The 23,354-nt window shown below is 48.0% G+C and overlaps 1 protein-coding gene across 1 annotated transcript; it reads right to left on the bottom strand.

Annotated features, from left to right (window-relative positions):
* Window positions 1-59: 59 nt before the first annotated feature.
* LOC123425738 lies at window positions 60-1,410 on the bottom strand. The gene has a single exon (XM_045109449.1). It carries the CDS (start codon window positions 1,229-1,231, stop codon window positions 557-559), a length of 675 nt encoding a protein of 224 aa, XP_044965384.1. The 5' UTR covers window positions 1,232-1,410; the 3' UTR covers window positions 60-556.
* Window positions 1,411-23,354: the final 21,944 nt, after the last annotated feature.

Genomic DNA, 23,354 nt, shown 5'->3' with positions numbered 1-23,354 from the left:
AGAAGAACACAAGGAAATTGTCAATGCAGGTCAGTGACCGAACTGCATATTTCAAAGAATTGAAATCCAGCAAAATGTATACTCTTTATTGATCTTGGAAACCTTGATGAACAGACTTACACAATGACTGATTTGGGCTAAATAATTTTTGGACACATGAATTGCACGATACTAAAAGCCGTCGGGCAAAACATCGAATACTCTTTATTGATATGGGATAAACCCTACATAAGGACTAACTGACTGTAACACGCTACTCCTTAGCAAGACTAGACCTAGACGAGAACAATGGACTTGAGTCGACTAACACTTGTCGTACTCAATCTGACAGACCCGACATTTAGGCGAGCATTTGATCTCCGGCGTCCTCAAACTCCTTCCCTCTGCTGGATCTCCAATGAAAAGAACCTACATTGGGAACACAGAAACGACAGTAAGTAGTATCAAGTAAGCGACAGAAGGAAAGCATGCTGAGATCCTGCCTGACATGATTCAATTCAATGCTTATTCAAATCCAATGCGAGCGATGCAATGGTGAGAGAAAGAGTTTGAGAACTTAGCTCCGGTTGAAGAATCCTGAGATGCCGTAGCGGGCGGCGAGCTGGCATGCTCGCACGCGGCGTGGTTCCTCCTCGTCCTGGGCCTTCCTCTTCGTCGCTCCGCAAGCCAGGCTGCTGCGTGCTGGAGCTGGACGGCGTTCCAGGATCCTGAAGAAGCGCTGGAATTCTTCGTCGGCGATGAAGAGGCGGTAGTTGAGGGCGCGTAGGAACAGCAACTCCAGCGGGCACATCTCGCTGGACCGGATGGACTGGCCCGAGCAGATCTGGAACGATTCCACCCGCCTCTCGAAGTACCTCGGGCTGACGAACTTGGCGCCGATCAGGACCGCCACGGAAACCAGACGGTGCGCCGTGGCCGGCTCCACGACGATCCCCGCCTCGAGCGCGGCGGGGCTGCGCATGAAGAGCGCGAGGTACGCCGCCGCGAGGACGTAGACGGCGCTATCGAACAAGTAGTTGCAGCGCTGGAGACGCTCGAGGAACTCGACGATGGGGATGGTCGGGGTCGCGCCGCCGCGGAACGCCCGGACGAGGTCGTTCTCGGCGGGTTGGGAGGCGGCAGAGGAGGCGAAGCGGCGGGACTCGGCTTCCACGAGCGACGCGAAGAGGCGGAGCGTCCTCGGGTTCCCGTTGCCGTCGAGGCGCAGGACGTCGGAAGCCGACGGCGCCATGGAGATGGATCGAGGAGCTTTTCGCGAGAGCGCTAGGGTTTGCTTTCGCGAGAACGGCTGTAGCGGTAGAGATACGTACGTATACGTATTGTCTACCTCGTATTTGTACAGCCATACGTCGCGTAGAGGTAAAGCTAAGCGTATTTCTGATCCTTTCAGAAAATAAAAAAGATATCGATCCAAAAAAAAAAAACGAACATGCATACACGTCCGTCCGTCGAGAAGAGACCACCATGTGTACATGGGCTGCTGATATTTTAAGCGGGCCTTTCCATCTACTCACTTCGTTTTTAAATATAAGTTTTTTTTAAAGGTTCTACTAAAACATTATATACGGATGTAAGACATATTATAGAGTATAGATTTATTTATTTACTCCATACATAGCCTTTAATAAATTTTTAAAAAGACTTATATTTCAGAATAAAGGAAGTATTTAAATGTAGTCCTCAACAATAACAACAAAGTCCCATAAAAAAGACAAAAAAAACTGTGAGAGCCACGAAAATGGCTCCGGAGCTCATCTGGTTAGTTCTTTTAGCAGGTTAAAAATTAAGCCGTCTCCTTTTTAGTTCTACTCATAAATCGTCTATCGCATTTAATGAGGCTTATGAACTAGTTATAGAATTACTAATTTAAAAGTCTCAACAAAATTAAGAAACAACTTATTTTTAAAATTTGGGAAGAGATAGCTTGTTTTTCCGTCCAAAAAAACCCGGCTCATAAACAGTAAAATTGAAAATATATAAAAAAACTGTTTTTTCTTACAAGGAAGATGAGCTTGGGGTGCAGAAATCAGTATTCACAAAAGTGTTTATATGTTTTCAAAATATAAATGTTTAGCTCGATCTACGTCAACAAGATCCAAGACTTCGCTATATCGTGCTCAAGCTCGTGAAAAGCGTCTATGCCGCCGTTGCCGTCCCATCTTGCCTCTTCCTGCACCGCCGCTGCATATGTTGCAAGCTACCGTAACATCTCCCTGCTGCTAGACCTACGTGATGATGCGTCTAGAAAATAGTACTTCTAAAACTTTCAAAATAAAGATCTCACCGTTGCTTAGGGGGCTACAAAGTTTAACGGTGTTACCTTCGGCTAAGCACTCACCCTTTGATGCAAATTTTGCTTGCTATTTGATCTTGGAGGTGGAAAAATATGATGGACTTAGGGTGTGTTTGATTGAGTTTTAGATTCGGAATAATCATATGCAAGCTAAGAAAGATGTTGTGAGGTGAGAATTGTGGAAAAGTTGAAAGTTGTTTATTTGAGAGAATCGTAAACTTATAATTTTGATATGAATTTTCTATAATGTCCCAAGGTCTGAAATATTATTTATATGATAATTGATTGTAAAAGAATTATTTGTACATTGGTAAGCAATTCAACGACCATTTTTGAAAGGAAAATGTCGACGGTGTAGTAATTAAACTATTATCTTTCTTAGGCAGGTGTTCGACAGCCTGGTGCTGATCAAGGTAGGCGTTGGAAGCCGTGTGCTATTCTGGAGGGATAGATGGATTCATGGGTTTGCGATCTTTGACATCGCACCGCTGATTCATAGCAGCGTAGATACTCGCACGCGCAATCGGAGGACAGTTCTGGAGGCTCTGACTAACAATAGATGGCTCCAGGACATACATGGCAACGTCTCCTTCACGGCCCAACTCCAACTTATGCATCTGATGCACGCGATTGGATCTGTGCAGAGGGACGTGTAGACGCCGGACGCCTTCTCGTGGCCCTGCGACAAATTAGGACTGTACACGGCGAGATCTACCTACCAAAGGCTGTGCACTGGCTTGGAGAGGGCCCCCTTTGCGAAGTGTATTTGGAGGAGCTGGGCACCCCTTAGGTGCAAAATCTTTGCTTGGTTGGCCGCACAACGACGTTTATGGACCTCGGATCGCCGCGCCAGACATGGATTGCAAGATCACCCCTCTCCTTGTTTCATTTGCCTCCACGACCAAGACAATATCGAGCACATTCTGATCCAATGTGTATACGCAAGAGAGGTGTGGTACTTAGGTCTCCAAGAGCTCAACATCCAAATCAGGACTCCGGAGCCTCAAGATACATTGACGGAATGGTGGCTTTGGGCGAGGGGCCACTTCAGGCGCGCCGAGCGGCGTGGTTTTGATACACTGGTGATTATCACGACCTGGGCATTGTGGAAGCAGAGAAATGCCCGGGTGTTTAATAGGCCGTGGCAAATCATGAACCCTACGCAACTGTTGGGCCAAATCGAGAAGGAGGTGCAGGATCTTAGGACTGCAGGGATAGGAGTAGGAGGTCTTCAACGTTTTGTGAGACAGTAGCCTTAGTCTGTTTGTATGGAGTTGGCTGGCTCGAATGTTCGCATTCTACGCTAGCGTCTTGTAAATATTCTTTCTGCCTTTTATAAAAATATGGTACGCCATTGGCGTACTCTCGAAAAAAAAATTCGATGGGAAACATGCAAGAAGGTTGAATCACTAGCCAGGTGACGAGCTATGCCATGTGGGCTAAGGGATTCAACAATATCAAGTGAAAGCTCGTAGCCACTGAATAAAATCAGGATATTTTTACAAACATATAATATGCAAGAGGAAGGAGGGAGGGTGAGGTAACACGAGGGAGAAGGAAGGCGTCGTGGCTACCTACTTATAGACTAGCCGCCAGCATAGCTCCAGGCAGCTGCTAGGATCATGTACAAACATTGAAGGCATATGGGGCTTCAGTGGCTGGGGGCACTATGACACCCCGAATTATGCTACGGTAATCGTTGTAATTAAGTTACAGTATGTGGGAATTAAGCTATTTTTTTACTAATCCAAGTATGATCGTTGTTGTAATCAAGCTCAATACAAATTCCTTTGCATTTTCAATTCATTTGAAAAGTGGATTTAAAAGTTTTGCAATCCAATAATTAAAAATCACGCAGGGTGCAAATATTCCCTAAGCTATTAAAAAAATCAGAACCAACATTTTATGGATTATTTTGGTGCCTCAAAACAATTAAAATTAGGGCCAAAACATTTATTAAATGTCCTGTTGCATTTTTACTGTATTCAAATAAATTCTAAAAAAACAAAAACTTTTGTTGAACGGTATAGAAATACCATGAGAACTGTGCAGCTAGTCCCAAATTTTTATAAGTATTTTAGGCACTAAATATAAAATATAATAAAAAGGTAAAAAAAGCCTTTGACCCAATTGGGCCTCGGCCCATTAGGCCAACCAGCCGAGCCGGCCCACCCCCACCTGGGGGTATAAAAACCCGAACCTAATCGTAGCCAACCAACCACCCCCACTCCCCAGTGAGGTCCTTCCCTTGCGGCTCCCCTCCTCCTCTCGATCCAGATAGGATCGGGGCCGCCCCGCGCCACCCCCTCTCGTGCCCCACCGACGGCCACCGCCCGCCTTTTCCCACCAGGCTTCCTCGCCTCTACCTCATTGGCCTCATCGAGCCTCGTCACCAACCCTTCCTCGTAATGCCGGTGAGCCCACGGGGCTCTCCCTTTCTCCTCCTTAATGCCCCTCGGCCGCACTCCGGCGAGCACCCATGTCATCACCGCGCCGCGTGGCCGCAGCCCCATCCTACTGCCCCTTGCTGGCCTCGTGCCACCGCGGTCAGGCCGGCGCCGCCCGCGACCGCACCACCCGCAACCTGCGGCAGCCCCCCTCCCCCTGCATCGCCCTTGCCGGCGCCCCACCGTTGCGGGCCGCGTCCGCTGGCCACCAGGCCTTTGGCCCGCCCTTCTGCCCCCCTCCGGCCACGGCCGTGGCTCGGCTGGCTTCGGCCCCGCTGGTTTAGTGGGGGATTAACCACCCAACTAATCCCCTTCCCGATGACAACACGAGCCGAGCCCCTTTAGAACGTAAAAATAAATAAAATTATAATAATAATTAAAAGAAAATTTAAAATGAATTAATTAATTAGTTAACTAGTGTAATTAGGATTAATTATTTTTATTAATATGTTGTTAATTTAATAGACTATGACATGTGGGCCCAACCTGAATTGGAACTAATTAAAACAATTTAATTAAGTCTCCTACTTAATTACACTAACCACTCTATGACATGTGGACCCCACCTATTAACTAACTTGTTAAAAGTTAACTAAAACATTGATTAACCCGAGTCTATGAGAGTTGGGTGTGACAGGCCGAGACCGACGTTCGAGAAGATTCACTTTTTCTTTTCGTTTTCGTCGTGTGATTATTTTTATTTGTCGCATCATCATCGCATCATGCGCATCATCCGCATTGCATCGATATTTCGTTGCCGCCAGTTTTCAAATTTGCATCCGTTGTTAGTTGTTGGTTCTCGTCGTTGTCCGTTCTGAGCCCGACCACACACGCACGCGCCCGAGGCATCGTCAAAATCCTGTTTTAAAAGTGTGTATAAAACTTTCTCTGATTGGGTTGAAACTTGGCGTGCAGTCTTATTTAGATATAGGTAGGCCGCCTGTCAAATTTCGTCGCACTCGGAGTCCGTCTGGTACCCGAACGGTCGTCCGTAGCGGCACCGTCTTCGATTATTCGTCGACGTTTTTCGGGGTTTTAAATATCGTTGTCGGGCCGCACCATTTCCCTGTCATCCCTACATAGTCCAACTACACAACCCATTAGTGCCAACTAGCCACTTCCTCGATTCGTGGTCGTCGGATCGCGATCGGACGGACGAGGTCCAACCCACCATATCCCAACCCTATATAAGCACCACCCCGTGAAGAGAGCTCTCTCACTTCACTAGGGTTTTCCCCTAGCCATTTTTGCAGCCCCCTATAAAACCCCACCTGCTAGGCCTAACCCTCTAAATCCCGCAGCCCAAACCCTCGACCAAATCTGGCCATTGGATTTACATCTAATGGCTCAGAATAGCCCCGAATCCCACCTACCGGACAATGTCCGGGCGACCACAGCTTCCGCAGCCTCCCGATCTCCTCGTGCGCGTGACGAGGCGCCCATGGCTGTGCCGCCTGGCTCCTTCTCCTCCCGCTGCGCCGACGAGCGCGCCCTACCTCCCAGCCTCATCGCCCCGCGCACGCACCTCCGGTCGCCCCAACCCTCGTCGGAGCTTCAAAAGAAGTAGCCGGAGCTCGCGTGCCCTTGCTGCCTCGCCCCGCCGGCGGACGGATCCGGCCAGATCCGCTGCCCCTCGTGCCATGGAGCTCCCTGCCGGCCGGATCCGGTCCGAGAGGCCACCTCCGCCGCCCTAGAACCCGCACCGCGCCGCCAGCAGCTCCCGATCGGGAGGAGCACGACGAGCGCGTGCGCCCGCTCGCTCCCCCGCCATGGGCTGTTCCAGAGCCACCTCGGTCGCCTCGCTCGCCAGGTGAGGCCCAGCTCCCATCGCCCCGCAGCCCAGGCCGGCCTCTGCCTCCATAACGCCCTTCGACCCAGCCGACGCCGTGCAGCCGAGGCCCAGCAGGCGCCCCCGAGGCCCAACTCGCCGCTCCCCGCAGCGTCGCCCCCAGGCCTGCCTCGCCAAGGCCCATCTCCCCTAGGCCCAAGGTGAGGCCTCCCCTCGTCTATCCCTCGCCCGGGCGAGGTTTAGTTAAATTGCACATGCCTCTGTTTGGGCCCTGTTGCGGATTCGGCCCGTTTAGTTTTTTTTTTTAGATTTTCGCAAATTTAGTTATTGCAGAAATGCTAGATATTAATATGGCCGTAGTTATTAAATCGTATGTCGGATCGAGGCGAGTCATATATGTAACTTGTGTAGTTTTTCGCATAGAACATGATTTTGCCGCTTGCATGCATGTTTGAATTTGTTTGACCCGCCAAATGCCTAGTTTTACGTGCTGTCCCAATAGGGAGTTGTTCTGTATTTAATTTTCGCGCGTGTCCGGATTGCTCAAACCCCGTATAGAAAATGCTTATGTTTTTAGGAACCTTTTTCCATGTATTTTAGAGTAGTTGTTGGTATTTTTGCATGTAGGATTCCGTAGCTAGTTTGCTATACCGTGTTTAGGACATATTCCCGCATATACGTGTGCCGTTGTTTTTATTTTACAACACCTCATGTTATATATGTTTTTGGGGTAGAAAAATCCATAGAATTTAACTGTGCATTTAGTTTTAGCTTTTGAGCAAGTTAGTTCGCGTGTTATTTTGCCGTGATGCCCTTTTGTTTATTTTGTGGGATTTAATCTGTGCGTGATATGAAGGAGTTGACAACTAGAGGTTTGCCCTTGGGTGTGTAGACTAGCCCTTGATAATTTTGGTTGCCATAGAAATCAATGTTTAGGTGTGGTTTGATTTCTCTCAACTTGCTAGGAAATAGTGCTGATTTGGAGATGCTGAAATATTTCTAAGTACGAGATGTGTTATATTTTGTTGCTGTCTTGTTATGAGTTTTTCTGGTGTTCTGTACATCTTTTGAGGTTGGTGCAATGGAGTTAGTTGTAGACTTTAGGATTCTCTATCATGTTGTGAATTTTCATGCCATTTGGAGTCCTGTAGCTTATGGTTTTGTTGCTGTCAATATGCCTTCAGATCAGAAACTGCACTATCATAAACTGTGTTTTTCACTAAGTCTGAAACTGTTTGTGAGATGCCTTTTTATGACTTCTTTCCCTAGTGATCCATGCTTCCATGCTAGATGTTATTAGTTATATGTTGTAGTGCATCTTGCCCTCTACCGCCTCATGCCTTGGTTGAGCATATTGGAGTTGCGTAGCTCGTAGTTGTGCGGTGTAGAAAATGCTATGTGGCTGATTTTGGCAGATTGTGTCTATTTCTTGTTTAGCTCATAGTTGTTGAACCGTTGCTCCGTTTTGATCGTGTCCTATATGAAACTTGCTTACAATCTCGTGTAGTTTCATATTATCTTGCTGGTTGTGTGTTTTGGAATGCTCGTGACTGTCGTTGCACACATATTGCATTCATGCCATCATATCTTATGGTTTTTGTATCTTTTGTTCCGTACCTCCGTTGGAGATGTTCTTTAGGTGTAAGTTGTTTGTAACGATGCGTAGAATCATGTGAACCTATTTGTTTTGCTCTTTAACAAACATTTAAAAGTGTTAGTTCAGATCTGGACAGAATTACAAATTAACGTATGAGGTCATCTCGGAGATGCTATATGTCATTTCCGACCTCATTTAAAATGCCTAGATAGGTAGATTAATTACGCTTCATCTCTTGCCATGTTTAACCACAATTAATATTGTCGTGTACCTAATTGGGATAGAACTAAATTATCCGTATGTGGATTTTCGTCAATATGCAACTCGTTGCATATTGAACTTCACTCAGTGTGTAGAGTTTGATTGTTGTGAATTGACATGTCATGTCTTGCATATATTCAGCTGATCATGCATCATATGTGGATTCCATCTTGCCGTGCATGTGCCGTGGTGAATATCTGAGTTGATGTTTGTTTCCGGTTTCCTTCGTCTCGATAGAGTTTCGCAAGCGTGTCGGAAAGTGAGGACCCGTTCGACTACGTCGGTTCTTCTGCTTCACGGAGTCGTTCTTCTTCCAAGCGGGATCTCAGGCAAGATGATCATTTCCCCAGATACCATTACTATCATTGCCATGCTAGTTATTTCGATTCTATCGTTATTGTCTCGCTGCCTACCACCTGTTAAATGTCAGCCTCTCAACATTGCCATGAAAACCCCCAACATGTTCACAACCTAGCAAACCACCGATTGGCTATGTTACTGCTTGCTTAACCGTATGATAGCGTTGCTAGTTTCAGGTGCAGTTGCTTCCATGTGATGGTTCCTTGTTATATCACCCTATTAAATGCTATTTAATTTAATGCACCTATATATTGGTAAAAGGTGGAAGGCTCGACCTTTCTAGCCTAGTGTTTTGTTCCACCTTTGCCCCCTTAGTTTCGGCTACCGGTGTTATTTCCATATATGAGCGCTCCTAACACGATCGGGGTTGTTATGGGGACCCCCTTGATAATTCGTCTTAGATTAAAACTGGTCTGGCAGGGTCCAACTTTGGTTTTACATTTGCCTAATAACTAATAAATGCATAGGGACCCGCCGACACCCGCGGAGTAATTAATCAACCCCGGGCCAGTGCTCCGCATGAGTGTTGGTCCAAACTGGCAGATTACGGGGCCATCGCGGGGCAACCCGGAGGTTTGGTTTCTCCTAGTGTGACCCATCCGTCGTGTCCTGAGAACGAGATATGTGGCTCCTATCGGGTTCGTCGACACGTCGGGCGGCCTTGCTGGATTAGTGTTACCTTTGACAAAATATCTTGTGCATCGAGATTCCGGTGATGCTTTGGGTAATCTCAGAGTTGAAGTTTTCCACTAAGGAGTATGACGAGATTGCGAGATTCGTGATCGAGGATTTCTATGCGGCTTGTGGTAATTTGTGATGGACTAGTTGAAGCACCCCTGCAGGGTTAAATCTTTTCGGAAAGCCGTGCCCGCGGTTATGTGGCAACGTGGAAACTTTGTTTAACACTGGTTCTAGATAACTTGAAGTTAACTTAATTAAAACTTGCCAACTGAGTGCGTAACCATGACTGTCTCTTTCGCGAGTTCCTTCTCCGATCGAGGACACGGCGGGGTTATGTCTGACGTAAGTAGGTGTTCAAGAGCATTCTTTTGATCACTATTAGTTCACGTTCGCTATGCGTTGATCTTTCCCCCTCTTTATTCTTGTACTCGTAAGTTAGCCACCTCACATATGCTTAGTCGCTTGCTGTAGCCTCACCACTTAACCATACCTCACCTAATAAGCTTTGCTAGTCTTGATACCTTTGGAAATGAGCTTGCTGAGCCCCTGTGGCTCGCAGATTACTACAACACCAGTTGTAGGTACAAGTAAAGGTGACTTGACGCGAGCGCATTGATTGTTCATTTGGAGTTGCTTCTTCTTCTTCTTCTTCTTCGATCTAGAATGGGTTCCAGGCCGGCAGCCTGGGATAGCAAGGATGGACGTCGTTTTCTTTTCTCGTTTGTTTTCGTCCGTAGTCGGACCCTGCTCTTCTTCATGATATTTATGTATTGTAGTGATGTGACTCTGATGTAGCTTGTGGCGAGTGTAAGCCAATTCCATATATCTCATCTTTTCAGTACATGTACTTGTAACGATATCCATTCTTGCGAAACGACGAGATGCGCTTTTACCCCTGACGAGGCCCTCGTGTCAAATTAAGGATAGGGTCACGTCTTGGGCGTTACAAGGGGCCCACTGGTTAGTTTGACCAGTCAACCCCACTGTTGATTGCTCATGTCATCATGGCATCATGTTGATGTCATATTTAAATTATTAAATTGAATTAAATCTATTTATTTATAAAATAATTATTAAAACTTTAAAAAATAATATAAAATAATCTGTAGTCGGGATGAAAATATTTTGTACATGAAAGTTGATGACAAAAATGAGACAAACCAGGATACGCTATCCGTTCGTGTGTCACGCGTCCTTAGCATAGCGAACATAGAATTTTCCATCATTTTCGTGTGTCTGGTAGTGGCCACACACCCGGGAGATATCGTGAAATATTTTCCTGATCCGTCTATGACGTGTAGTTCTGTGTTAGATCAAGCCTAGCACTGCCTATTGTCATGTCATGCATCATGATGCATCTATCTGCTTTATATTTATTGTTTCTTTCCCCTCTTCTCTCCGGTAGACGCTCACGCTGCTGCCAGCTACGACTACCCTCCCGACGACTAGCCCTTTGCCGTTGAGCAACAAGGCAAGCAACCCCCTTGATCATTCCTATATCGCCTATTCCTTCTCCCTCATGCTTGCATTAGATTTTGCTAGTGTTGTAGATAACTCCTATTCTGATGCATAGCCTGTTTTTGATACACTGTTATATACTCTACTGCAATATCAAATGCTTGGTATAGGTGGCCAGTGATGCCCATTGACCCTAGTCCAGTTTCCCCCGCTTTATCATGGAAGTCTGGATCTATTGATTGATGAGCCAAGACCCATCACATCACAAGTAGTTGCATCACTCGAGGCGCTCGAGGAACTCGACGATGGGGATGGTCGGGGTCGCGCTGCCACGGGACGCCCGGACGAGGTCGTTCTCGATGGGTTGGGAGGCGGCGGAGGAGGTGAAGCGGCAGGACTCAGCCTCCACGAGCGACACGAAGAGGCGGAGCGTCCTTGGGTTCCCGTTGCCGTTGAGGCACAGGACGTTGGAAGCCGACGACGCCATGGTGCTGGATGGAGGAGCTTTTTGCGAGAGCGCTAGGGTTTGCTTTCGCGAGATCGAAGGATACGGTTATAGCGATAGAGATATGTAAGTATACATATTGTCTAACCCGTATCTGTACAGCCATACGTTGCGTGTAGGTAAAGCTACCTTTCTTTTCTTTCTTTTTTCCAGTCGAGTACATGGGCTACTGGAATTTTAAGCAGGGTCGTCGCCACGTCGGGTGGTCTTGCTAGACTTGTCTTACCTTAACGATATAACTTGTGCATGTGGATTCCGGTGAGACTTTGGGATTTCTTAGAGTTGAGGTTTTCTACTAAGGAATCCAACGAGATCGCGACTTTTGTGATCGAGGATTTCTATGCGGCCTGTGGTAATTTGTGATGGATTTGTTGGAGCACCCCTGCATGGTTAAATCTTTCAGAAAGCCGTGCCCGGGGTTATGTGGCAAACATGGAAACTTTGTTAACATCCGGTTCTAGATTACTTGAACATAACTTAACTAAAACTGTCATCTGTGTGCGTAACCGTGACTGTTTCCTTCAGAGTTCCTTCTTCGATCGAGAACACGGTGGGGTTATGAATGACATAAGTAGGTGTTCTGGATCACTTAGTGATTATTCCTAGTTCACGACCGTCATGCGTAGACCACTATATATTTAATTCTTGTTCAACGTAACTTAGCCACCATAAATGTTTATGTTGTTGCAAACTGAAACACATACCCCATCCTTACCCAACAACTTAGTTAAATTCGTTGCCATGGTCATAAGATTGCTGAGTCCTCGTGTGACATCCTCGACTTTTGCTACAGTAATGATTGTAATTAAGCGACAATGATCCCGCGTTAATGATGCCATGTCATCGTTAATGATATCAACGATCTCGTGTTGGTTGAAACCGAATCAAAATTCGATGCTTTAAGATGAAGTAAACGAGGAAAGAATTCAATTGATGAAATGCAAATGTCAGGGGAGTTATAAGAATTCCCTAGCGAAGTATAAAAATGAATTGAGAACTTTTGGAATATTTGATAAGCCCAATATATTTAGAGGTGGAGCCTTAAACAAAATAAGTAAAGAGAAATATAGTAAATGTAAAAGAAATAAATAAAAGAAAGAAGTAAAAGTATATAAAATAAATTATAAGAGGTAGTAAATAAAATTAGGTACTAAAAAGACTTAGAAATAATAGAAAAAGAAAAAAAACAAAACAAAAAAAAGGAAAAAGGAGAGTAATCCTCCCACCCCCTGGCCCAACTAGGCCTAGAGGCCCAGCCGACCAGGCCACCCTCGCCAGCGAGCAACCCTAGCGTTGCCCCCCCGCTCTCTCGTTTCTCCCCAGCCGCCACCGCCAGAGGCGGTCGGTCGCCACTACCCTCGCGGGGGTCCCCCCCCCCAGCGCCCCCACGTGTCCCCAAGCCGACACCTCCCGCTCTCTCACCCGCGGGGGGCCCTCCCCACGATTCCTGCCTCACCCCTCGGTCCTATCCCTCCGCATGAGAGAAATATGTCTCGTCTCTCTCTCTCTCGTAACTCACCCCCCACCGAGCCGAGCCCCAGATCCACTCTCTCCCTCCCCTCGCATCTCCCTCCACCGCCGGCTCCCCCACTGGCCGGCGAGCCTCCCCATCTCAGCCTACCCCTCCCACCGGCCCTTCCACCCGAGCTCTCACCCCGCCGGCCACCCTTCCCCACCATCGGCCTCCACCCCAACCGAACCACCCCGCCGGCCCACTCAGCTCCGCCGGCCTCTCCCTCTACCCCGCCGGCCACCAACTCCGGCAACCACCATGACCGGCCGGCCTCCCTCCCCTTGAGACCGGGCAGGGAGGACCTCCACCTCGCCTGATCCGGCTGGCCCCTTCTTCACCGGAGGGCTCTCCTCTCCGGCCACGAATCCGGGAGGCCCTCTCCGACGACCTTCACCGCCGTCACCACCGTCCTCACCGTCACCGTCACCACCGGAACCGCGCCATCACCGCCGACACCTCCGCCTTCCCGCGAACTCCGGCTTCACCGGGCCGTCTCATCAACGTCGGTGAGCCCCTCCTCGGGCTCCTCCCACTATCTTGTTCTCCTCGCCGTCCCGGTTCCGTTTCGGCAAACGGGGCTCCGATCCGTCGACGTTTGACTCCGGTAGGAGGAGATGAAGTTGGCTCTCTTCTATGTTGAGAAAGTTAACATAGACTCTTTGTTGTGTTGTCTGTTAACACAGAGAGTTGTGAGAGATGAGAGTTAAATAAAAAATAAAATAAAAGGTGTATTACTTGCGTATGTATGCATGTATGAGATGCGATGTATGTATTTGCGTATATAGGTATTTGGAGGAATACAATATTTGCACCCCGCTGTCTATGACAGGGAGGCCCCACACCCCTTTTAAAGAAAAGTGGAATTAAAATATAAAAATAAAAATAATGTTTTTATTAAATAAATAAATAGATATATCAGTTAATTAATTAATTGGATAATTAGAATAATTAGAGTATGTCACGTGGGTCCCCCATTAAATTAATGTGATTAATCAATATTTAATCTAAATTAAAACTTGTGCCTATGACGTTCGGGACCCGCTGGTCAGCTGACCAGTCAAATGTTGATGTGAGCATGACATCATGCTGATGTCATAATAGCTTTTTATTAAGTTATTTAAATCTGTTTTTAATTCCTAATTATTGAATAAAACTTTAAAAATTAATATTAAATAATCCGTAAGTCAGATCAAAATATTTTCAACATGAAAGTTGATCAACAGAACGAGACGAACCCGTATACATGGCCCGTTCGTCTGTCACGCGTCCCTAGCATAGCAAACATGGAACATTTTCATCGTTTTCAGTCTAACCGGTAGTAGCCCGAGACCCAGAAAATATCGTCAGATATTCTTCCGACCCGTCTATGATGGATGTTGCTGCGTTAGCTCATGTCTAGCCTGCATCTTGCCATGTCATGCTTTGTGTTGCACCGTTGCTATTTTTTATTGTTTATTTCCCCTCTTCTTACCGGTAGACCCCGAGACTGACGCTGCTGCCGGGTACATCTACGACCCTGCCGATCAGTCCTTTGCCGCAGAGCAGCAAGGCAAGCAAACCCCCCTTGATCATTCCTATATCGCCTATGTCTTTTTTCCTACTACTTGCATTAGTATTTTGCTACTGTTGTAGTTAGCTCCTATATCTGATGCATAGCCTATTTTTGATGAACTGCTACTTTCAGTCCTGTACCTTTAACCTGCTTAGTATAGGTGGAGTAGTCATCCCCTCTGACCCCGTAGTTCAGTTGCCTCGCTTGTTTTTCAAATATTGATCCCTGATCGACGAGCCAGACCCGACACATCACATACACCCCCCTTAGTTGTACGACGCTACAGAGATACTATCGGGTACCGAGGGTGACACCTCGCTAAGTACTCCTGATGATATCTCTGTAGTATAGCTAGTCGGTCGTGGTTATCGAGGGTGATTCCTCTTTCACCATTCCCGATGACGCCTCTGTCGTGCAACCCCTCAAGTGTGGGACCCCCGAGGGTGATTCCTCTAAGCCCACCTTGAGGTTCCCGCCGATGACGACTGCTACCCCGACGGTGCCTACTACTACGTGGAGGCCGCTGATGATCAGGAGTAGTTAGGAGGTTCCCAGGCAGGAGGCCTCGCCTTGTTCGATCGTTGTATCTTTTGTGCTAGCCTTCTCTAAGGCACCCCATGTTTTATGTCTGTACTCAGATATTTGTTGCTTCCGCTGACTCATGCGTTTGTCGAGCTTTCGTATTCTAGCCCTCGAGGCCCCTGGCTTGTAATATGAAGCTGATGTTATTTTATTTGTGTCTAGAGTTGTGTTTTGATATCTTCCCGTGAGTCCTTGGGTTTGATCATACGCATTTGCGTGTATGATTAGCGTACGATTAAACCGAGGGCGTCACAAGTTGGTATCAGAGCCGACTGCCTGTAGGCAGCCCCCTTTCCAACTCCTTTGCCGAAGTTGAGTCTAGTGTTTAAAAAACTTTACTAAAACTGATGTTGTGGCTTATGGGCCCACATCTCAAGTGGGTGGTATTAGTATCTTTTACTCCTTTCCTATACTCTGGGCTCTACTCTCTATTCTCTTTCGGGTCAAAGATTTTACTAACTCTAACATTAGGTTCTCGTAATCACATCGACCCGGAGCGCTGGACTATCTACTCTTTCTCCTGAATATATGTTACACACACTGTCATTTGACATCTCTCAATCTTATTTTCAGATGCGTCCCACAAGACAGCACGTGCGCCTGACACAGGCACTGAGACGACTGGGTTCCCGGCCATTTTGGTGGACCTCCTGACCAGGCTGGGATATCGCTGGTACCCCGAGTACACTGTGTTCGAGGATTTCCGCGAGTACAACCAATACCAGTACCAGGCTGAGGTTCGCATCTTCGACCAGAGGGGCAGCGAGAGCGCCACGTCTTCTGTGGTATTGGAGTGTTGGTCGAGATGGCCGTCCATGATGCGGCCTACATCGCCATCACCCGTCTTCGTGGAGCGTACCCTCACCTAGAGGAGAGCCCTTTCAGATACATCCCGCATGCTCCTGCTGGGGATGATACTGGGTCTGATCTCACTGCCCACGCTTGTGACTTTCGGGAGCGCAGCGACCGTTCCTACGTCGCTGTCTGCGCCCCCTACGTGACACGTCGCTACGACGCGCGGTTTCTGGTGCAGTACACTGAGGCTCTGGATCATGCTTTCCGAGCTCTGACTGTGGAGCTGTATGCTACGCGCGCTCGTCTTTACAACGCGTTGACAGAGCTGCAGCCATCACACTGCCCGAGGGTTCCCCCTATGCGCATCCGCGAGCCGAGCAGGACAGAGCTACCATCAGCTCTCGAGTGGACTGATGTTGGGGGTAGAACCCTGCACTTGGACCTCAGCTCCTCGACTGGAAGCGGTGCACTCACCAGAGTCACAACGGGACACACGGTCCTGTCCCTACCTTCTATCACCGCCAGCTAACAGGATTCGATCGTCCTCTCTGACGTTGATGTAGCCTTATCGCTACATCTCGTTGTGGTACTCTTCCACCGCATGCCTGCGCGCCAGCTAGTGAGTCCAGGGTATCGTCTAATGCGTCCGGGCTATCGCCAAATTTCGAATTTGTAATCGTTAGTCTGTAATCGAACTTATGTATGGGTCTGTATGTCGAACTCAACTACTATGGAGTATCTATCGCATTTCCCCTTTCATCATGCTTGATTACTTCATGAATGCGTGCGATGCCTTTGCAATTACTTTAAGCTAAACTAACCCTGTTAAATATTTAACAGGATGGTTAGACCAGCTGGCCGCCCGCGTGCCCCTGCCAACGATGCACCACCCCCGCCTCTTGAGTATATGGCGGGGATGATCCAACAGTTTGAGCTGAACCGCCAGTTTATGCAAGGGCTCATGGATCAGTTCCAAAGGCCGAACATGAACCAACCGCAAGGCGTGACACTTCAAGACTTCTGCCGCCTCAACCCTGCGATCTACCGCAGCTCAACTCAGCCTCTTGATGCTGATGACTGGCTCCATGACATTTCTTACGAACTTGAGTCTGCCAATGTGCCCCTGGCGAGCTATGTGAACTTTGTCGCCTACTTTCTGAAGGGTCCCGCTGCTCAATGGTGGGACAGCCACATGCGCTCTCAGCCCGATGGCACTATCATCACTTGGGCACAGTTCAAGGCTGCTTTCCGTGCTCGTTACCTTCCTCAGGGAATCATGGACCGGAAGAAGCGTGACTTCCGCAACTTGGTCCAGGGCAACAAGACTGTGGATGCTTATCAGCGGGAATTTATGGACTTATCTCGCTATGCTGAAGAAGACATTGCAACTGATGCACGCAGGCAGGAGAAGTTCTGTGAAGGCCTCCACCGTGATATCAAGCTGACACTCCTCGTTCAGGACTATGCTGACTTCGCCACCCTGGTGAACAAGGCTATTCAGGTTGAGACTGGTCTGCAAGAATACAAAGATAACAGCAAGCGCAACCGTGACATGGGCTCATCTTCGGTCTCATCTTCACAGAAGCGGAAGATCTGGATTCCCAACAACATGTACCATGCACCTGCTCCTGCTCTGAGGCCGTCCTATGATGCACCTCGCCTGCCTCCTCCACCACCTAGGCAGCCGAGGCTTCCAGCTCCACCGCCTCGAGTTCCTCCTTCCCGTCCTAAGGAAGGGCTGTGCTTCAAGTGTGGCCGTCCAGGTCACCGTGCTAGAGACTGCAGGCAGAATCCGAATCAGCTGACACTTCCCGCAACTGGCAGTGGCAACAACCAGAACCGCAACTTCAACGCTAAGCCTGCTTATGTTCGTGGTCAGGCCAACAACATTGATGTGGGTCAAGCTCAAGACCAGCCTGCTACCGTGATGGGTACACTTCTTGTTAACTCAGTACCCACTTCTGTATTGTTTGATACAGGAGCATCGCATTCCTTTATGTCGGAAAGTTTTGCATTCATGCATGGCATTAAGTACGAAGAGATGAACGTCCCAATAGTGGTAAACACCCCCTCGGGCCAATGCCGACCCTCCATGGTCTGCTCAAATGTCCCCATTGAAATTGAAGGATTGGAATTCTTTGCCTCTCCCATGTTATTAAGTTCTTCCAACATTAATCTCATACTGGGGATGGACAGGTTGAAAGCTCATACGGCATCGGTCGTTTGTGCCACCAAGACCGTCCACCTCCTACACCCTTCAGATGAATTAATAATCTACCATGCTCATCTCGTCCGTAATGCTGAGGCACGGCTGTATGCTTTGAATGCATTAAATGTGTCGCCTCTTGAAGGGATTGAAAACATTCTAGTGGTCCGAGAATTTCAAGATGTCTTCCCAGAAGAACTTCCGGGGATTCCCGCTGCTCGAGCTGTCGAGTTTTTCATTGACTTGGTACCCGGTACCACTCCTATTGCCAAGCGTCCTTATAAAATGCCACCACATGAACTCCTTGAACTTAAGCAAGAAATTGAAAACTCGCTCCGTCTGGGTTTCATCCATCCGAGTTCCTCTCCTTGGGGAGCACCTTCTCCCTTTGTTAAGAAGAAGGATGGGACAAATCGATTGGTTCATGACTATCGTCCTATCAACCAGGCCACTATTCAAAACAAATATCCTCTCCCTCGGATAAATGATTTGTATGATCAACTTGTTGGTTCCACCGTCTTCTCTAAGCTCGACTTGAGATTGGAGACCACCAGATCCGTGTTCGCAAGGAGGATATTGCAAAGACCGCCTTTGTTACTCGTTATGGATCATGCGAGTACACCGTCATGTCCTTCGGTTTAACCAATGCACCGACAACCTTCTCTCGATTGATGAATTATATATTCATGGACTACCTCGACAAATTTGTCGTGGTATATCTGGATGACATTCTGGTATTTTCGAAGAACAAAGAAGAGCATGCTGAACATCTTCGTCTTGTACTGGATAAGCTTCGGGAGCATAAACTCTATGCGAAGTATTCCAAATGTGAGTTCTGGCTAGATGAAGTGACTTACCTTGGTCATGTGATTTCCAAGGATGGTATTGCAGTCAACCCCGAACGAATTCAAGCTATTCTTGACTGGACTCCCCCAAAGAATGTCAAGCAAGTCAGAAGTTTTCTCGGACTCGCCAGCTATTGCTGTCGATTCGTCGAGAACTTCTCCAAGATTGCGAAGCCCTTAACCAACCTGCTTCACAAAGGTGTTAAGTATGAGTGGACTGATAAATGTCAGGAAAGTTTCCAGGCGCTCGAGGACAAACTGATGTCCGCTCCAGTACTTGCTCCTCCGGATACGAAAAGGGATTTCGTCATATACTGTGACGCTTCTCGTCAAGGAATAGGTTGTGTCCTGATGCAGGATCGCAAGGTGACCGCTTATGCTTCACGTCAACTGCATGCTCATGAAGAGAACTACCCAGTTCATGATCTCGAGCTTGCCGCAGTCATTCATGCATTGAAGGAATGGCGACAATACCTTCTCGGTAATCGCTGTGAAATCTACACCGACCATCAAAGTCTGAAGTACTTGTTCACTCAACCGGAGCTGAACCTACGTCAACAAAGATGGATGGAGCGTATAACAGATTTTGACTGTAGTATATCATATACCCCTGGCAAGGCTAACGTAATGGCTGATGACTTGAGTCGCAAGTCATACTGCAACCACCGCCAGATTCATAAGGTTCACGATTGTCTGCTAGAGGAATTCCGTAAGCTGAACCTCCATATTGTTCCTCAGGGTTACCTTGTTCCCCCTCCTGAAGAGTGTCAAAAGATGAACCTTCGTGTTGTTAATCAGGGTTCCCTCAGTAACCTAGTGGTTGAACCAGATCTTGTGAGCTCCATAAAGAATCTGCAAGGCTTTGAAGATGATGTCGACAGGATTAAGAGTTATATTGTGAAGGGTAAACCCTCCTTTTTCACTGTTGATGAAGATGGCGCCTTGTATTTGAAGGGTCGCCTATTCGTCCCAAATAAGAAGGAAAATCTCAGGATGACCGGGAAGGTGATGGAAGAAGCTCATGACACACCATTGTCTATTCACCTGGGTAGTACCAAGATGTACCAATACATCCGGCAAAGATTCTGGTGGCCCAATATGAAACAAGATATTGCATGCTATGTGGCAGAATGTGATGTATGCCGGCGTATCAAAGCAGAACACCAAAAGCCTGCTGGAACTATGCAACCTATCTCTATTTCTGAGTGGAAATGGGACCATGTTGAAATGGACTTTGTCACTGGTTTCCCCAGATCTCAGAAAGGTAATGATGTTATTCTTGTCGTCATTGATCGACTGTCCAAACTTGCACATTTCCTGGCCGTCAAAGAAACAATTAATGCTAGTCAGCTGGCAGATCTTTATATGTCAAGAGTTGTTTCACTTCACGGTATTCCGTTGGTAATCAGTTCGGACCGTGGCAGCTTGTTCACTTCAAAATTCTGGGGAAGTTTTCAGAAGGCTATGGGGACTCATTTGTCCTTCAGCACTGCATTTCATCCTCAATCCCAGGGACAAGTTGAACGAGTCAACCAAATTCTCAAGGACATTCTTCGAGCTTGTGTCATTTCTTTCGGTAAGAAATGGGAGGAATATCTCCCGTATGCCGAGTTCTCTTACAACAATAGCTATCAAGCTAGTCTGAAGATGGCCCCTTTCGAAGTATTGTATGGACGAAGGTGTCGAACTCCTCTGAATTGGTCAGAAACTGGGGAACGATCAATCTTCAGTCCGGATATTATTCAACATGCCGAAGATCAAGTCCGCATTATTCATGAGAATCTGAAGGCTGCTCGGTCTCGTCAGAAGAGTCAGTATGACCGTCATCATCAAGATATGGTCTATCAACCTGGCGAAAAGGCTTATCTTCGTGTCACACCAATGAGAGGTGCACACCGTTTCGGAATCAAGGGCAAGTTAGCTCCTCATTATATTGGTCCTTTCAGTGTTCTCGAAAGGCGTGGAAGAGTGGCTTATCAATTGGAATTGCCGGCGAACCTTTCTCAGTTTCACGATGTCTTCCATGTTTCTCAGCTCCGTCGCTGCTTCAAGGACCCTATTCAAGCAGTGGATCATGGTATGCTTGAGCTGCAACAAGACCTCTCTTATGAAGAGCATCTGGTCCGCATTCTCGACCAAGCTGAACGTAAGACTCGTCGCAAAGTCACCAAGTTCCTCAAGGTGCAGTGGTCAAATCACTCTAAAGATGAAGCCACTTGGGATCGCGAGGATCATCTTCGTGATGAATACCCCGGGCTCTTTCCCTCTACCTCTTAATTCTCGGGATGAGAATTCTTGTTAGTAGGGGAGAATTGTGACATCCTCGAGTTTTGCTACAGTAATGATTGTAATTAAGCGACAGTGATCCCGCGTTAATGATGCCACATCATCGTTAATGATATCAACGATCTCGTGTTGGTTGAAACCGAATCAAAATTCGATGCTTTAAGATGAAGTCAAACGAGGAAATAATTCAGTTGATGAAATGCAAATGTCGGGGGAGTTAGAAGAATTCCCTAGCGAAGTATAAAAATGAATCGAGAACTTTTGGAATATTTGAGAAGCCCAATATATTTAGAGGTGGAGCCTTAAACAAAATAACTAAAGAGAAATATAGTAAATGTAAAAGAAATAAATAGAAGAAAGAAGTAAAAGTATACAAAATAAATTATAAGAGGTAGTAAATAAAATTAGGTACTAAAAAGACTTAGAAATAATAAAAAAAGAATAAAACAAAACAAAACAAAAAAAGGAAAAAGGAGAGTAACCCCCCACCCACTGGCCCAACTGGGCCTAGAGGCCCAGCCGGCCAGGCCACCCTCGCCAGCGAGCAACCCTAGCGCTGCCCCCCCCCCCCGCTCTCCCGTTTCTCCCGAGCCGCCGCCGCCAGAGGCGGTCGGTCGCCACCACCCTCGCGGGGGGTCCTTCCCCCAGCGCCCCCACGTGTCCCCAAGCCGATACCTCCCGCTCTCTCACCCGCGGGGGCCCCTCCCCACGATTCCTGCTTCACCCCTCGGTCCTATCCCTCCGCACGAGAGAAATATCTCTCGTCTCTCTCTCTCTCGTAACACACCCCCCCACCGAGCCAAGCCCTAGATCCACTCTCTCCCTCCCCTCACATCTCCCTCCACCGCTGGCTCCCCCATCGGCCGGCGAGCCTCCCCATCTCGGCCTACCCCTCCCACCGGCCCTTCCACCCGAGCTCTCACCCCGCCGGCCACCCTTCCCCACCATCGGCCTCCACCCCAACCGAACCACCCCGCCGGCCCACTCACCTCCGCCGGCCTCTCCCTCTACCCCGCCGGCCACCAACTCCGGCGACCACCATGACCGGTCGACTTCCCTCCCCTTGAGACCAGACAGGGAGGACCTCCACCTCGCCGGATCCGGCCGGCCCCTTCTTCACCAAAGGGCTCTCCTCTCCGGCCACGACTCCGGGAGGCCCTCTCCGACGACCCTCACCGCCGTCACCACCGTCCTCACCGTCACCGTCACCACCAGAACCGCGCCATCACCGTCGACATCTCCGCCTTCCCGCGAACTTCTGCTTCACCGGGCCGTCTCATGAACGTCGGTGAGCATACACAAGGCTGTACTAGCATGCCTACATTTCATTTTCTTGAGAGCATAATTGTAAGGATTGCAAACGGAGACAAGTTAATAGCATACACAATCTTTATCTAATACTAAATCGGCTATTGCTTCTGCCCGTTCATCCATCGTGGCGTTTTTACAAAAAAAAACTCCTGTTTTATGGTAATTAAACCCGCAATCCTTAACTTCAGTGGAAAAAAAGTTTCACCTTTCTATTAAAAAAAACCTGGGCAACTTCGCTCCGACGCATTCCGGCGCTCCTCCTCCCCCTCCCCTCACCCCTCCTCCTCCTCCCCTCGCCGCGCGGCTCCGTCGGCCGCACCTCCTCCTCCCCTCGCCGCGCGGATCCGTCGGCGGCGGGTCTCTGGTGCGCGGGTCTGAGCATAATTGCAAGGATGGTAAATAGAGAGAAGTTAGTAGCATACACAACTTATATTCAGAGGGCAATTCGGAACTACAAAAGAAACCATATTTAACTCAAGTGCTCCCCAAATTTACCCAAAGCTTGCTACAATTGAACAATTGATTAGCAATATTATGTAGTGCACACATACCTCATTTAATAGTAGTGACCTTGATTAGGAGTATTGACACGTTTATCATTAACTTTTTTCCATTCTCCCAAGGATGGACAAAAGCCATAATGTGTGTCCTTATGCACCAAAGCACGAAAGGCTCTTCGAAATGGGAGCCCTTATGATATAAAGCTTGAGGAGAGCTTCTATGGGTCCCCCACGTGTCGTCCCCGCAGGCGACCGAGGGCAAGCCCTAGAGTCGCCCCCTCCACCACCTTCCCGACTCCCCCCTCGCCCGCTGCGAGGCAAAGCCCGGACGGCGTAGCGACCGGGGGGGGGGGAGAGTCCTTGTTTCCCCTCA

This window comes from Hordeum vulgare, chromosome 2H (genome assembly GCF_904849725.1).
Source record: "Hordeum vulgare subsp. vulgare chromosome 2H, MorexV3_pseudomolecules_assembly, whole genome shotgun sequence".
Classification (NCBI taxonomy): domain Eukaryota; kingdom Viridiplantae; phylum Streptophyta; class Magnoliopsida; order Poales; family Poaceae; genus Hordeum; species Hordeum vulgare.
This window is presented reverse-complemented; position numbering and strand designations above follow the sequence as displayed.